The sequence below is a fragment of the Carassius carassius genome, chromosome 25, assembly GCF_963082965.1.
Source record: "Carassius carassius chromosome 25, fCarCar2.1, whole genome shotgun sequence".
NCBI classification, from domain to species: domain Eukaryota; kingdom Metazoa; phylum Chordata; class Actinopteri; order Cypriniformes; family Cyprinidae; genus Carassius; species Carassius carassius.
The window spans coordinates 28,936,478-28,952,778 of record NC_081779.1 but is presented as its reverse complement, the minus strand read 5'-3'; the positions used below and the strand labels follow the sequence as shown (position 1 = coordinate 28,952,778).

The window sequence follows — 16,301 nt, the reverse complement described above, 5'->3', positions numbered from 1 at the left end:
TATTTTATGTCTATATTTTCTTCGAAGTTAAATGTGCTTATTTTAATATAATGTGTTATGACTTTAACTATAACTTCTTATAGGGTACATACCAAGTTATCTGGACAAGGATGAGCTGTGTGTTGTGTGTGGGGACAAAGCGACTGGATATCATTACCGCTGCATTACCTGTGAGGGCTGCAAAGTGAGTGTTTGAGTTTAGCTTTTCTGTTCTCTTATAAAAGCACACTGTAAGAAAAAAAAATACCACAACACAATACCATGCGTAATAAAAAAAACCCCTGTGCAAAATCAATATGGAAGGTTCCTTCATATCAAAACCGTGCATTTGACCCAGTTTTTACATACTTTTTTTTTAAGTGCATTAATTACACTATTAATTTATTACATTAATAGCATGTACCACATATATCACACTCTGTTTAAACAACTTTATTTCTAGGTAGGTTCATGTAATAACAAATACAATTTTGTTTTCAAGGGTTTTTTTCGCCGCACAATTCAGAAGAACTTGAGCCCGACATATGCGTGCAAGTACGAGGGCAAGTGCGTCATTGACAAAGTCACCCGCAACCAGTGCCAAGAATGTCGCTTCAAGAAATGCATCGCTGTTGGCATGGCAACAGACTGTGAGTAACACACTTCAATGGCTTGAGCCCCTGTTAGTGGATGATTCTGCAAGTACATGCACTTCACCATCCCAGTGGCAAGAAGTTGTTGCAAACATGTTGTTGTTCCTCCTCCAGTGGTGTTGGATGACAGTAAGCGTCTGGCCAAGCGGAAGCTGATCGAGGAGAACCGCGAGCGGCGGCGGCGCGAGGAGCAGCAGAAGACGGTTTGGGAGCGACCCGAGCCCACGCAGGAGGAGTGGGAGCTCATTCGGGGCGTCACCGAGGCCCATATGGCCACAAATGCCCAAGGCAACCACTGGAAACAGAAGCGCAAGTTCCTGGTGAGAGGTCTCTTCCCTGACCAGTGCATTGCAGCGATGTTTCTTTTGTTTTAGGATTTTTTATTTCATTTTGGATAGGATTCTGTTTGTTTATGGGTCTTCGTTTACCCTACCAAGACCCTAGATTTCCCTTCCCCAACCCTTCCTGCACAGTTCCCAAGCCCTTCTTCACCGCTATTCCCAATGTTAATATGTCCATGTTTTTGTATCTCCTTGTAGAGTGGGGAGTGTTAGATGGACGCTGGAGACTCTTCCACAAAGGCAGCAGCACTAACTTTAATGGAACTCCTTTGTCCTTCTATTCTCAATCTCTGTTTCCTTAACCCAACTGTTTACTCATGTTTGTTTCTTCTCTGATCTTCTTCTCTCTGTCTTTCTCTAACCATGTTTCTAATCGTTTCAAAATTCTTCTGTTCTCTTGAATCTAACTCTCCTCTACAGATTGACGTTCTGTTCTCTTTTAACACTGCTGTGGGTTTCCATGAGACGATTGGTTGCCTTCTTAAAATGTTTGCAGTTATGTTTCATCACAGTCAAATGTTTTTCTTAATTTTTTAGTTTTGTGTTTTTTTGGCCATTATGATTGCTTCAGTGTTATTCTACTAATTTAGCAGTTCTGCAAGTTACAATATTAAGATAAAGATGTTTTAATAGCATTTCTGATTTAACGATGAAGTGTGTATTTTCTTTGCCACTAGTGAAACCAAATGGAATTGCAGTCTGTCTGTTTGATTGGCCAGACAAAACAACATAACTTATTATTTTTTTTAATTTAGTGACACTTGAAGTGCAGAAATTCTAAGCTTCACTTAATCTTCAGTAGGAAAAATGCATTACAGTTGATAAATTCAGTTAATTTCTGTCCATTCTAAAACTGATTCATTGATTTGTTCAAATTTCTCAAAAAATGTTCTCAGATCTCAGAAGTCTTTTTATTGTAAGACAAAATTTTATCTTTTTACTTTATAATATATTGTTCCATATCTCCTAATTTGATTTTAATTATTTGAATAACATTTTAAATAAATAGCAAATGTGAACCTCATTCATGAAACACAAGCAAAATTAACTTGTGTGAATTGTGCATAAAATGTTCTTACTCAAGATTTTGTACTGAATTGAATGCTTTTAACAAAGCTTATGGCTTGGGATCATGAATAAAGCCTAGTGTCTGTGTGAACATGCTAAGATCATGAAATGTTTGTCAAAGGCCTGAAAAAATTTAAGCCAAAATCACCCAGTGCAAATTTTCATACATTACATAGTAGAACATAAAATTAAAATGTTTCTAAAACATTAATACAATTCACTAGGCAATTTCACCGTGATAATGTGCAGTTATTCTGAACGTAATATTAAACAAGATGATTTTAAAGCCTCGAAATCCATGGAAACTCCACGCAAACTTAATAAATCACTGTCACTTTCTGTCTGCATTTTCACCTTTCCAGTTTAAACTTGTTCTTTTTAGTTGACTTGACTCGGGTTCTTCATTGAAACTTCACGATCCCTGTTGATTGCCCAACAGGTCGAGGAAGCAATGCTACTTAATGAAATAACATGTAATTTATTCTGTACTTCTGACCAGAGTGCAGTGGGGGTGAAGGAAGCCAAGGTAAGAACCAGCAGAGCAAACACATTTATTTATGTTTTTATCCAAAAGAAACGCTCTCTCAAATTCTCAGCTGCTTCCATTTCTGTCACGATTTTTTTAGTTTTTATTTATTTCTTAAATAAATCAAGGTGCTGAATGCTTAAGGCATTTGTTTGGCGTTTTTGTGTAGCTCTCTGCTCGCTGTGTCAGAATGAAGGTGTACACAGAAGAGGAAAGCTGAATAATTGACTAATGTCAAAAGGGAATGTTGGGCTGGATTTGTGCTGTACTCAGCTCCCAGTCTTCTTTTGACCCTCAGTCTGGCTTTCTGTTTTATTTTTATTTTTTATTTTTTTTGCTATGTCTTTCACATCACATTTTTTCTGGTCAGAAGGGCACAAATCTTAAGAAGAAAAATAAAATAAAATAAATAAATAACATCCAAATATCAGTGGATAACCCTAGTCAATACACTCCCCACAGAAGGAGATATCAAAGACGCTTCTCTGCTCTGATCTTCCTCTAGTTTAAGTTTCTCATCTTTCCTCTTTTCCCTCTTAATAACTGGGCTCCAATCGTTTCGATGATGTGTCTTGCTGTAACTCTGGCCTTCTTCGTGCTTTAGAGGGGAATGAGGATTTGCTGTGTCACACCTTCGTCTCTGTGATTGTCCACTTCCTGTAAGTGCTTGTGTTACTGAGCACACTGCCCCTCCTCTTCCTGTCATTGCAGCCCGAGGACATCGGTTCTGCACCCATCATCAACGCACCAGAGGGGAGCAAAGTGGACATCGAAGCCTTCAGTCAGTTTACAAAAATTATCACCCCCGCCATCACTCGTGTTGTGGATTTTGCCAAAAAGCTGCCCATGTTCTGTGAGGTAAGAACATTAAGAGCGGATGCAGAGATTGATATGAATAAGCAAAGAGAATTTTTGAAGAGGGTTTCCCAAATTGTGCTTAAAGGGGTGGTTGATTCCGATTTCACTTTTTTCACGTTAGTTAGTGTGTAATGTTGGTGTTTGAACATATCTATATAACAGTATCTGCAAAGTTACGAAGCTGAAAGTTCAGTGTAAACGGAGATATCGTCTTTTAAAATTCTGGCAATTTAATGCCTACAAAAACGGCTGGCAAGGGACTACAATGAGTTATTTTCCAAGGTCCGTGACATCACAAACCCAGATAAACCTAGAAAACTAGAGGTGCACGTAAAAATTTATTTATATATGAATGGCGATTATGTCTTCTAACGATTCTAATAGATTCACAAGTTTCAGAATCATCGTTCTAAAGCAGCAGTTCTTAATACTGTTCCTCACATCCCCCTGCTTTGCACACGCTCTGCATCTCTCTCTCTCTCTCTCTCTCTCTCTCTCATTCAGCTCAGCTCCAACAATGAACTGTTCCAATTATACACTTATTTTCACATAGCTATGAGAAGCATTAAACATGGACGCGCGTGCAGTTGCCGTATTGTATAATATTAAAGCTTTAATCAGGATAAAAACATGTATTAAAAGCTAACATAAGCAGTAGCTTTAACAAATAACAGCATTTCTAAAAATATGATACAACAACAAACAAAAAACATTGGCCTACCATTATAAGCCGTGTTTGCACAGGTTCTGCACGATCTTCTTCAATAATATCCTCAATCATAGACTGTAAAAAAAGATGGATGAGACACATTCTCTTCCATTGAACAAAAGTGAAGTTGCCATTATCCTAATAGGGCGTGGCCATATTGCGCTGATTTGGGACCAGAGACTGCGCAGCAGAGAGTGAAGTGGAACCATGTTCCACCCACAATCCCACAGAGTCAATCGCAAACACACGCACCTGACCCTTATTTTAATTCGCCTGACTTCGCTGATTTTTCGTATAAGAGGCTTGTGTTAAAATGAGGTAAATACAATTTTAATCTCTTCTTGAAGTTCCTGAAAAAATCAGTTGGCACCTCAGTTCGCTCAGAGAAGCTGTCAGCCTCAGCTGTCAATCATAACGTCACACTCCCGTTTTTATAGCATCACATAACTAACTAAAATCAAACTTATTTTAAAAACAAACACCCTAACTTACATCAGCATGATAAAATCTACATCAAATTACATAAACCATGTTTGAAAACAAAATATTTAAAGTGAAATTTAATCATTTAGTTGTCTCACGTCCCATTAAATTACATGGAGTGGGTGGGGTTTATGACCAATACTGGGACCAGCCAAACGCGATGGCTTCACTTTTGAGGATTAGTGCGGCACACTTGGTCTCAATCAGGCTCAAACTAATAAGCGATATTAACAACAATATTGTTTACAATACAACCTGAGCACATGCCGCTGAAGTAAGGGGTGGGACGTTTAGACGCGCATTAGAGGCGGTTTATCCAATCATAACAAACTGGGCTAGCCAAATCAGAGCCCATTGCCTATTTCTGAGGGAGGGGCTTCATAAAAGCAGGAAATGATCAATGAATTTCTCAGAGAAGGGACGGAGCAGTGTGGAATAAAGGTCAATTGTGTGATATATATATTTATATATTTTTTTTTAAACAGAACATTAGCACGTGTTAGACTGCGCGCCATAAACACAATCAAGCCTAGAAAAAAAAAATAGTGAACCAACCTTTTAATGTAAAAACTGCAGTGGGTTTGTGACCTGATAAAAAGCTAATACTATATCAAATTATAAAATGTAAATTAAACACTTGAATGCTTAAAATTTAAATATTTAATTTGTTTGCCTGCATGTCAGTTTGACCATTAAGCGACATCAAATTGTAAACATGCAAATGTGTCGTTAAATTATTTGAAATATTAACTTCTTCAGAGATATTTTTAAGTAAATGTTTAATGTCAAACATTACACGCCCAGTCTTTCAGGTTTGAAATAATTTGTCCATTGCTTCCGGGTTGTGCCGATAGTCAAGAGTATTGTGTATCGACAATAGGCGCGCGATCCGGAGCGCTGTAGGACTGATGCAGCAGTTCAATTAAATTTTACTCCAAATACATAAACTTACCTGTTTTGAATACTTTATATTTAACGTGTTCATTCATGTCCAATATTAGTGTTAAAATGTTGGACTTTTAATGAAATCTACTATCAGACAAATTTGTCACAGGACGCACGATATGACGGTTGCATCTGACTTCATATGAACTAGCTGTTTTAAATATAGTTGTGACGAGTGGGGCGGGGCCGAGGGACATGGGAGCGAGGCCGGGGGAGTGATTGGAGATGAACTACACCTGTTCGTCCCACCGGTCTCGAGGCCCATGGAGGAGATGGAAGGATATAAAACTGGAGCGACGACAGTGAAGGACGAGAGACCGGTGGGACGAACAGGTGTAGTTCATCTCCAATCACTCCCCCGGCCTCGCTCCCATGTCCCTCGGCCCCGCCCCACTCGTCACAATAGTATTTTTATATTTAACGTTAGTTTATCAGTATGTTTGAAAGTATATTTTTTTGATTATTGGTGATTCCATAGGCTCTCTCTTGCAAACACATGCGCAGTTTAAAACACCAAATAGTTATGCTGTGACAAGAACAAAGAGTCTCTCTCTCAGTAGGTGGCAGTATGTGCCTTTGAGCATGTTTGCCAACCGGCATTAAAAGAAAAAGAAGAAGCTCAAATGTGCTTATGTGATATGCGAGAACCAATGAGGTCTGTTCAAGCATGTCTCACTTACATTTGACCTTCTGCGTTTAATGTATTTGATGCACACTTTAGTAATGAATCACTCAAGTCATTTACAACCCGAATTCCGGAAAAGTTGGGACGTTTTTTAAATTTTAATAAAATGAAAACTAAAAGACTTTCAAATCACATGAGCCAATATTTTATTCACAATAGAACATAGATAACATAGCAAATGTTTAAACTGAGAAAGTTTACAATTTTATGCACAAAATGAGCTCATTTCAATTTTGATTTCTGCTACAGGTCTCAAAATAGTTGGGACGGGGCATGTTTACCATGGTGTAGCATCTCCTTTTCTTTTCAAAACAGTTTGAAGACGTCTGGGCATTGAGGCTATGAGTTGCTGGAGTTTTGCTGCTGGAATTTGGTCCCATTCTTGCCTTATATAGATTTCCAGCTGCTGAAGAGTTCGTGGTCGTCTTTGACGTATTTTTCGTTTAATGATGCGCCAAATGTTCTCTATAGGTGAAAGATCTGGACTGCAGGCAGGCCAGGTTAGCACCCGGACTCTTCTACGACGAAGCCATGCTGTTGTTATAGCTGCAGTATGTGGTTTTGCATTGTCCTGCTGAAATAAACAAGGCCTTCCCTGAAATAGACGTTGTTTGGAGGGAAGCATATGTTGCTCTAAAACCTTTATATACCTTTCAGCATTCACAGAGCCTTCCAAAACATGCAAGCTACCCATACCGTATGCACTTATGCACCCCCATACCATCAGAGATGCTGGCTTTTGAACTGAACGCTGATAACATGCTGGAAGGTCTCCCTCCTCTTTAGCCCGGAGGACACGGCGTCCGTGATTTCCAACAAGAATGTCAAATTTGGACTCGTCTGACCATAAAACACTATTCCACTTTGAAATAGTCCATTTTAAATGAGCCTTGGCCCACAGGACACGACGGCGCTTCTGGACCATGTTCACATATGGCTTCCTTTTTGCATGATAGAGCTTTAGTTGGCATCTGCTGATGGCACGGCGGATTGTGTTTACCGACAGTGGTTTCTGAAAGTATTCCTGGGCCCATTTAGTAATGTCATTGACACAATCATGCCGATGAGTGATGCAGTGTCGTCTGAGAGCCCGAAGACCACGGGCATCCAATAAAGGTCTCCGGCCTCGTCCCTTACGCACAGAGATTTCTCCAGTTTCTCTGAATCTTTTGATGCTGTTATGCACTGTAGATGATGAGATTTGCAAAGCCTTTGCAATTTGACGTTGAGGAACATTGTTTTTAAAGTTTTCCACAATTTTTTTACGCAGTCTTTCACAGATTGGAGAGCCTCTGCCCATCTTTACTTCTGAGAGACTCTGCTTCTCTAAGACAAAGCTTTTATAGCTAATCATCTTACAGACCTGATATCAATTAACTTAATTAATCACTAGATGTTCTCCCAGCTGAATCTTTTCAAAACTGCTTGCTTTTTTAGCCATTTGTTGCCCCCGTGCCAACTTTTTTGAGACCTGTAGCAGGCATTAAATTTTAAATGAGCTAATTAAATGGATAAAAGTGTAAAATTTCTCAGTTTAAACATTTGCTACGTTATCTATGTTCTATTGTGAATAAAATATTGGCTCATGTGATTTGAAATTCCTTTAGTTTTCATTTTATTAAAATTTAAAAAACGTCCCAACTTTTCCGGAATTCGGGTTGTATCTACCTTCAGACTATATGAGACATAGCTGTCATAATGCGTTGCTATGGGTTGAGTCTTCAGTCTTGTCGCGAGCTTCATGCTTTATAACCATATCTCCACTTTTTCTCTTTATGTTGCAATGATTCAACTTATTTTACATCTAAAACAGATTAATTTTATCACCAGTCCCATTTTCATAATTGTGACCACGCAGCCTGTTTACAGTGTTTACCATTGTAACACGTTACATCTACCAGTGCCTTTGTACATTAGTACAGTGGTTCTCAACCCACGGGCTGCATGCGGCCCGTCACAAATTTAAATGCGGCCCAACTTGCTGAACACAATTTTTAAAAATAACTTAGTTTTACAGTTCATTTTAGTTTTTACATTAATTTAAAAATATACTAAAAAAATATAAGCTATAATGTTTTATGTAAAATAATTTTGTTTTTATTATATTATTTTCAGACACAAGCAGACCTGTGCTCACAACGTTAAAGTTACACGCATGCACTTTGGCAGAATTCTGTTTAAATTGTAAACAGCAGCCATTAGTTCGGTAAAATTGAGCGTCAGAATTTACACATTTGCTATTAAGGGGAAAAAAACGAAATGTGGAAAATGCCAGCGAATGAAGACATACAAACAAGAGTTATCGCAGCAGTGAAAGAAGGAGAGTGCTGGACTTTCAGCATCAACTTTCAGTTTGCCCTCCATTCACTTGAAGATGTTTAGCCTATATTTAGCGCTATATTCCATATTTTGTGCAGACAGTTCGCTAAAGCTCGCTTTGCGGGTCATAGATGTGCCAGCGTGATCACTTGCATTTGTTTCAGTGGATTTGCCGTCATTATTTCTCATAAAAGTAAGAGTAATACATCATTCGTAACTGTAAAGGGTCTACCTTTATATGTGCACTCACAATAGCAACAAAACATTGTGCTTTTATTAAATAAAGAAAACAAACATGATGCGCTTTCTGCCGTCTCCTCTTGAACAGGTGCACTCCTCTCTAAAGGTGAGTCTAAGGAGATGGAGTCAGGATCGGCAGCTTCATCCTTGCGACACCGACTCAAAAAACACTATTTATTAGTAAATAATAAAAAATTTAAATTATATTATTAAAATTACTTATAATTTCCACCTCACACATTCATGGTAATTACTTTGCTGGTGCCTTGCAGTAAGCTTTAGCCTATTGTGTGTATTTGAACTTGGAACTGTACAGCTGCGGTGACGACATATCAATATTTAATATTAATTTGGATCAACATAGGCTACAGTGTGAACTCACATTTTCTGCAATGTCACGCGTCAAGTCACGCTTCATTGTGCTGTTACTCCTTTCGAGCCAAATTTCACAAAATTGGTTAGCTCCCAACAGCATCAGGTGTTTTATTAATGGTGATTATTTATTTATTTCATTGAATGTAATCGATTAGATATCATCATATTTAGGCTATAATATATGTATATGAATGTGGGGGCGGAGACATCCTTTTGGTCAGGAGTGTGTTTTTTTGGCGATTTCAAATATCAACAGCGTTTTCCAGAAATCGCTTTCTGCAACATTAAATGAAACACATTTTAGCAGTTGCCCATCTTTGGATACACAATTCTACATATTATAACTGTGATAAATGTGTAATTTGTGTCATTGTTCAGCTGCCTTGTGAGGACCAGATCATTTTGCTGAAGGGCTGCTGTATGGAGATCATGTCTCTGCGAGCGGCGGTGCGTTACGATCCAGAGAGTGAGACTCTGACACTGAATGGGGAGATGGCAGTCACACGGGGCCAGCTCAAGAACGGGGGTCTGGGCGTGGTCTCCGATGCCATCTTTGATCTGGGCGTCTCGCTGTCATCCTTCAACTTGGATGATTCGGAGGTGGCATTGCTACAAGCCGTGATTTTGCTTTCCTCGGGTCAGTACTATTCTCAGTTTTAATCATATTATTTATTATTTTTCTTGTCCATCACATTATGGTAAAATGTGTTCACACAAAAATCAGGCATTTTAAATATAATTGCAATGATCTCCATCTCTCTTCTCACAAACCTTCTTTACAGATAAGAGTTTCTTGTCACAGTGAAAGATCCTAAGAATGTTACATGGTCCAGAATTGTGATGCAGGCATTTGTCAATTGCCTGTTTCCACCGCTGACTTTTTATCTCTTTTTTTTCTCAGAATTGCAAGATATAAACTCAAAATTTTGAATTATAAAGTCTGACTTTATAACATGCAATTCTGACTTTATATCACTCATTTCTGTGTTTATAATTTGCAATAATGAGCTTATATGTTGCAATTCTGAGAAAAGGGTCAGAATAGCAGGTTTATTTCAGGCAATTTGAAGAAAAATATTTTAAAAAGAGTCACAATTACTTTAAAGTTGTCTTTGGATTTCTAGTAGAAAATATTGGCTAGTGGTAAATTGGGTTAAAACATGTTTACATGGCACCTACAGTGATGCATTTCTGTCACACAGAATTTTTTTCACTCGATTTCCACTTTTCTTGTAATAACGAGGTATGGTGTTAAAACAATATATTTTTCGTGTTAAAACTACAAAGTTTTTCCTCATAATAACGACATTTTCACAAAAATGTTTTGAGTTTTGCTGTCGCCACAGTCCTGAGATAAACAAAGATCTGCACACTCCTGAAGTTACTGCTGAAGTTTTAAATGTATTTTAATGTTATTCTTTTTATTTAAGTGGCATTTTTAGGATTAATCTTCGATCTGTTGACAATATATTGCTATCCAGAAATCACTCAGAGGATATGACTCATTTAAGATGATCCGATCAAACCTGGTCTCAGAATTTTGCAAGAAAAGATGTTGTTTTATTGAGATGATTATGCCATGACATATCGTTATTACGAGATATTTGAGTGGAAAAAAATATGTGTGGCAGCAATTTGTCTCTGTACCTTCATAATCAAAACATGAGCAAATTCCAGTTAATATGAGAATATCCTTGTGCATGCAAATGCAGTCAAAGAGAGGCATAAATGTCTTAAGGAAGGATGCACTATGACTAAAACGATCAATTTGCACAGTGAAAAAAATCCTATTAATGCCGGTTGTCAAAACTAGCCGTGACTTCCACCAGGAGTCTGTTTAAAAGCTATTAGGCCAGCTGCACTGACTGATTACACAGGATTACACAGGCCACTGAGGGAAACCCACTTAATAACGCTGTAAAAACAGGATTACACTTCAACTGAGAATGTCTTAATCAATAGATAAAGACTTCAGTCCACGTGAACTCTTCTACAGATTTGATATTGATTCCTGCCCATTTAATCAGATTGTACACTGTTCCAGCAGAGCGGACCTGATCAATGACTATAATGTCATGTTTAGGTAATTAACTAGTGTCCTAAATGTCTTTCTGATTTAGTTTTCAAGAGAGAATGAAGGAGGTGGTTTTCTTTTTATGCATTAACACATACAATCTTTTAAGTACTGTAACAAATCAGCTGTTGTTTGTCTTGTAGAAAACTTTTTAAAGTGTTGAATTTCTAGCACACTGGTAGGACCAGTCAGGCAAAGTAAAAAGTTGTGCCACTATAGTGTTTAGTATTTAAAATGCCATTGTTCACTGGGTAAACATGCCTCCTTTCTATGCCCATGAGGCTCTTTATAAAATGTGCTGGATTCATTCATTTCAGTGCCACTGAAAGCCACAAGTCAACGGGGTTTTAGGGGGGGGGCAGTATCGTCATCATGTGAGCAGTAACTTTAGACTGGCTTTTTAAAATTAATGTACAAAACCTTGAGTTGTGTAATGTTGGACTTGTGTTGTTGAGTAATGTTAATACTTTAGAAATGTAATACGTTACAGATTACAAGTTACCCTATGTAAGAAATAGTGTAACTATTTCAGTTACTTAATATATACATAAACTTGAATAGGAAATAAGAGTTATTGTCCTATTCTGTGTCCTAAGCTCCTGAAACGGTGTGTGTGTGTGTGTGTGTGTGTGTGTGTGTGTGTGTGTGTGTAAAATAGAATAGGATAGAATAGAAAAGAATAGAATAGGCAAAAGAACAATGAACAGTTGTATGTACAGGTATATTATGTGAAAATTTAAATGTAGGCTAAGTATGTGTGTTAGATAAATAAGTGTATAAATAGTGTGTTCCAAATTTAATGTGTTCATTAGATGGATTGCCTGGGGGAAGAAGCTGTTCCTGTGTCTGGCCGTTCTGGTGCTCAGAGCTCTGTAGTGTCGACCAGATAGCAACTGTTCAAAGAAAGTGTAATTTTTGATTTCTTTGGGATGGGGATGATGTTGGAGCATTTGAAGCATGAGTGGACTTCGCACAGCTCCAGTGATCTGTTGAAGATCTGTGTGAAGATGGGGGCCAGCTTGTCAGCACAGGATTTCAGAAAGGCTGGTGCAACACCCTCTGGGCCTGTGCTTTTTTTCCTTTTCTGCTTCTGGAAGACCTGGTTTGTTATTGTTGTATGTTAAATGAGTCCTGGTAGGAATGCACATATCTTCTCTGAAATTTATATAAGATGTTACAGTCTCTGTGAGCTAGTCCAGATTGGTGTAAGCAGCTTCAAAAACATTTTAATCAGTGAAGACAAAACAAGCTTTTAAATCCTGCTCTGCTACATTAGTCCATCTTTTTACAGTCCTTAATACAGGTTTAGCTGATTTCACTTTCTGCAGGTCGGTATAAGATAAACCAAACAGTGATCAGAGTGCCCGAAAGCTGCCCCATGGAACAGGGTGATATGCATCATTTATTGTGGTGTAACAGTGATCCAGTTTATTACTGTCTCTGGTGTAACATGATGTCTGTATTTTGGCAGTTCACAAGAGAGATTTGCTTTATTAATGTCCCCAAGAACGATTAAAACAGAGTCCAGGTGTTGTTGTTCTGTGTCTGTGATCTGATCAGCAAGTTTCTGTGAAGCTGAACTCACGTTTGCTTGCGGAAGAATGTAAACACTAACTGGAGTGAATTAAACTCCTGTGGCGATTAGAAATGCTTACAGTTAATGAAAATCACTTTTAGATGTGAACAGCACATCTGCTTTAACACTGTTACATCGGTACACCACCTCTCAATGATGTAGAAGCATGTCCCACCCCCTTGATTCTGTGTTGGGATCTGCTCTTAACAGTGGAAAGCCGGGAAGATGGAGCACACTGTCTGGAATAGAATCGTTCAGCCAGGTTTCCATGAAACACAGAGTAGCAGCGTTTGAAAAATGCTTATTTGTCTGGGAGAGCAGAAGGAGTTTGTCCGTTTATGTTGGGTAGAAAGCTGAGGTTCGCCAGATGGATGCTAGGTAATGGCGTTCGTAATCCACGCTGCCTGAGCTTCATGGATCTCTTCCACTGTCTGTGTGTCCTGAAGCATCTGAAGAGCGCCGCTGCTCCCCCAACTACAATGTCCAGCATTTAACATTTAATCATTTAGCAGCCGCTTTTATCCAAATAAAAAATAGAAATGCTAAAAATAGAAGCAATCAGACCAATGAGAGAACAACAACAGTATACAAGTGCCATGACAAGTCTCAGTTAGTCTATGAAGGAGGAGGTGGTGGAGGACAAAGAAGAGAAGAGAAAGATTTGAAAAGTGTACAAGAGTCAGAACAGTTGTTTATTTTGTTGTGCTAGGATGATGTTCTAGCAGTGAAGATATTTGCAGAGAAGGAAGAGAGGAGTGACTGATACACACTGAGGTCAGTAGAGTTCCCTGATTTATGCCATTTCCTCTCTGCAGCCCTGAGTTTAGAGCGATGTTCACAGAGAACATCTGAAAACCAGGGGGCAGATAGGGTGGTGCGTGCTGGTCTGGATAACAGTGGGCAAAAGTTGTCCAAGCAAGGGGTTAGAGTGGAGCAAAGAGTATCAGTAGCACTGTTCATGTACAGTACAGAAAAACTGAGATCCTGAAGGAAGAGAGGATGAAACCATAGAAGATAGACGAGAGGGAGAGTGTGAGCATAGGTTGCTTTGAAAGGTGACTTGCGGTAGAGTGTATGCCATTTCAGGAGTAAGTGTGAGGTTAGAAGTCATGAGGAAGTGGTCTAATGTGTGCAGTGGAGCAAATAAATGGAGCAACGGTTGTCCATGGAGCAACAGCGTAAGAAGATGAGGTCCAGTTGGTTGCCTGATCTGTGAGTCGCTGTAGTAGACACTCGCTTGAGATCAAATGAGGTGAGCAGAGTTTTGAAGTCAGCAGCATGGGATTTATCTAGGTGGATGTAGATGATGAGCAGTTCCAGAGGAGTACCATCCTCAGGAAAGTTTGATAGTAACACATCCAACTCCTCCAAGAAGTTTACCAGTTCACCTGGGGGATGATAAACAACTGCAAAGTGGATTTTAACAGGGTGCGTTATAGTAATTGCATGTATTTCAAATGAACTGTTGCCTGTAAAAGATGGTTGACGATAAAATTTACATTCATTTGAGATAAGGAGATCAGTACCCTCCCAGTCGTGTGAGGGGTGTGGGAACAAGTGAAATTAGTGGAGAGGGCTGCGGGAGTGGCAGTGTCTTCAGGTTTGATCCAAGTCTCAGTTAGGGCCATGAGGTTGAAACCGGAATGAGTAGTAATAGAAAAATAAAATCTGCTTTGTTAACAGAGACCGACTGGAATAGAGAATGAAGTTGTAGAAGTCAGAGGGACAGGCCGTAGATGATTGGGATGGGCCTGTCTCCAACATACAGTGCGGGCTCTCCGAGTGTTCGTAATAATAGTAGAGATTTGAAAGCACATAGTAAGGACAATTGCCCTAAATAAGTATTTGAGAACAAGCTATACAAAAAGTAAAGAAATGAGAGAAAGGCAATGCTCAAGTGCCTTGTCGGTGTCTTTGCTCATTGGAGTCGCGCAGGTAGAGTCGATGGTCTTTACACGAGTAGGCTTCACACAAGGGCTGCAGTGACCTCTGCCGCTGTGAAACTAACCACTTTTATATTTGCCTGAGTACTTGTGATTGAAGTCAGCTGGCCATGCCTTACTATTTAGCAAACTGAAACTGGAGAGTCCTGCGATAGGCAAACGTTAGCACATATTTGAAACAAAGTTTCCTAAAAACGCTAAAACACTTACAAACTGCTGTCCTTTTCTGTTGCTCGACTGTTTCGGTGGACTACAATTTCTCCATAAGGATATTAATGCCAGTAAATATTGACCTTGTGTGGACACTTTTTAGGTCCCTGTGAGGAAACAAACTTATAAATCACACAAAGTGAAGTGTTTGGAAAATCTAAAAATGCCTGTAGTTTTGTGTGAGGGGTAGGTTTGGGGTAAGGCGATAGAAAATACAGTTTGTACAATAGAAAAACCATTCGCCCTATGGAAAATGATTGAAATGATTGAGAAATGCCTTTGAAACACTATCAATAGGCTTGTGTTCACACTTATTTTTCTTCTGGAAGTTGAATGACTCAGAATAGAATAAAGAATTATAAAATCACATGGCATCATCTTCAAGCCCTGCTTTTTTATTTAGACTGTTTTAATGTATTTCGAAATCAAACTCGCCCCAAAAAAAACCTTTGACCTTTTATTTCACCGACAGATCGTCCAGGTTTAACGAGCGTTGAACGGATAGAGCGCTGTCAGGAGGAGTTCCTTTTGGCCTTCGAACATTATATCAACTACCGCAAGCACAAGGTGGCTCACTTCTGGCCTAAGCTGCTGATGAAGGTGACAGATCTGCGCATGATCGGTGCCTGCCATGCCAGCCGCTTCCTGCACATGAAGGTGGAGTGTCCCACGGAGCTCTTTCCGCCCCTCTTCCTGGAAGTGTTCGAAGACTGACAGCAAACCGATCAGGCCAAGCTGCTCCCACCAACCTCCACAAATCAGACTCTGTCTCCCAGTTCCCGGTCACATGACTCTGTTCTAGCACTACTGAGCATCTTTCATTCCATAGTTCTAGGAGTAGCTCTCTGGCCTATTTTGAATGGAACCATTCCTTTTATAAAGCGGGTACATGTACATGAATAGCGTAACAAATGTTTTCTTTCACTTTTTGTAAAAAGAAAAATCACCTTTCTGTTAGCATTTTTTTTTTTTCGTCCAACGTTAAATTGTTTTATTTCTGATCATAGTCTTTGATGCCGCTTAACAGAGATGTACAGTATGAACTATGCATTCGGGTTTCATGTCAAATGTCAGGCCTCAGAAAAGAGACCACACTGCAAAGAAAGATAGCAATATTTGGTTTCCTTTCACATCTCTTATCCGTTAGTCTAATGGTATTTTATGCTTACAAGCCATAGATTGTTTATAGTTCTGTTCCAAACGCCACTGAGCTGACTACCTAGACAACATTTCAAGACATCATAGATGCATCCTTATATGTGACCTTGGACCACAAAACCAGTCTTAATTCCCTGGGGTACTGTATATTTGTAGCAA

The 16,301-nt window shown here is 39.0% G+C and overlaps 1 protein-coding gene across 5 annotated transcripts in view; it reads left to right on the top strand.

The window, feature by feature from the left end:
• The window catches only part of LOC132104543 (thyroid hormone receptor beta-like), an 84,398-nt gene extending 68,467 nt beyond the window's left edge, over positions 1-15,931 (top strand). For 2 of the 5 annotated variants that reach the window (XM_059510104.1, XM_059510101.1), the window contains 7 exons: positions 84-184; positions 482-629; positions 747-952; positions 2,481-2,567; positions 3,279-3,425; positions 9,560-9,818; positions 15,457-15,931. In XM_059510104.1, the coding sequence (XP_059366087.1) occupies positions 84-184; positions 482-629; positions 747-952; positions 2,481-2,567; positions 3,279-3,425; positions 9,560-9,818; positions 15,457-15,698 (1,190 nt within the window). In that variant the 3' untranslated portion in view covers positions 15,699-15,931. The remainder of the gene's footprint in view (positions 1-83; positions 185-481; positions 630-746; positions 953-2,480; positions 2,568-3,278; positions 3,426-9,559; positions 9,819-15,456) is intronic. The other 3 variants (XM_059510105.1, XM_059510102.1, XM_059510103.1) reach the window with 2 other exon arrangements.
• Positions 15,932-16,301: the final 370 nt, after the last annotated feature.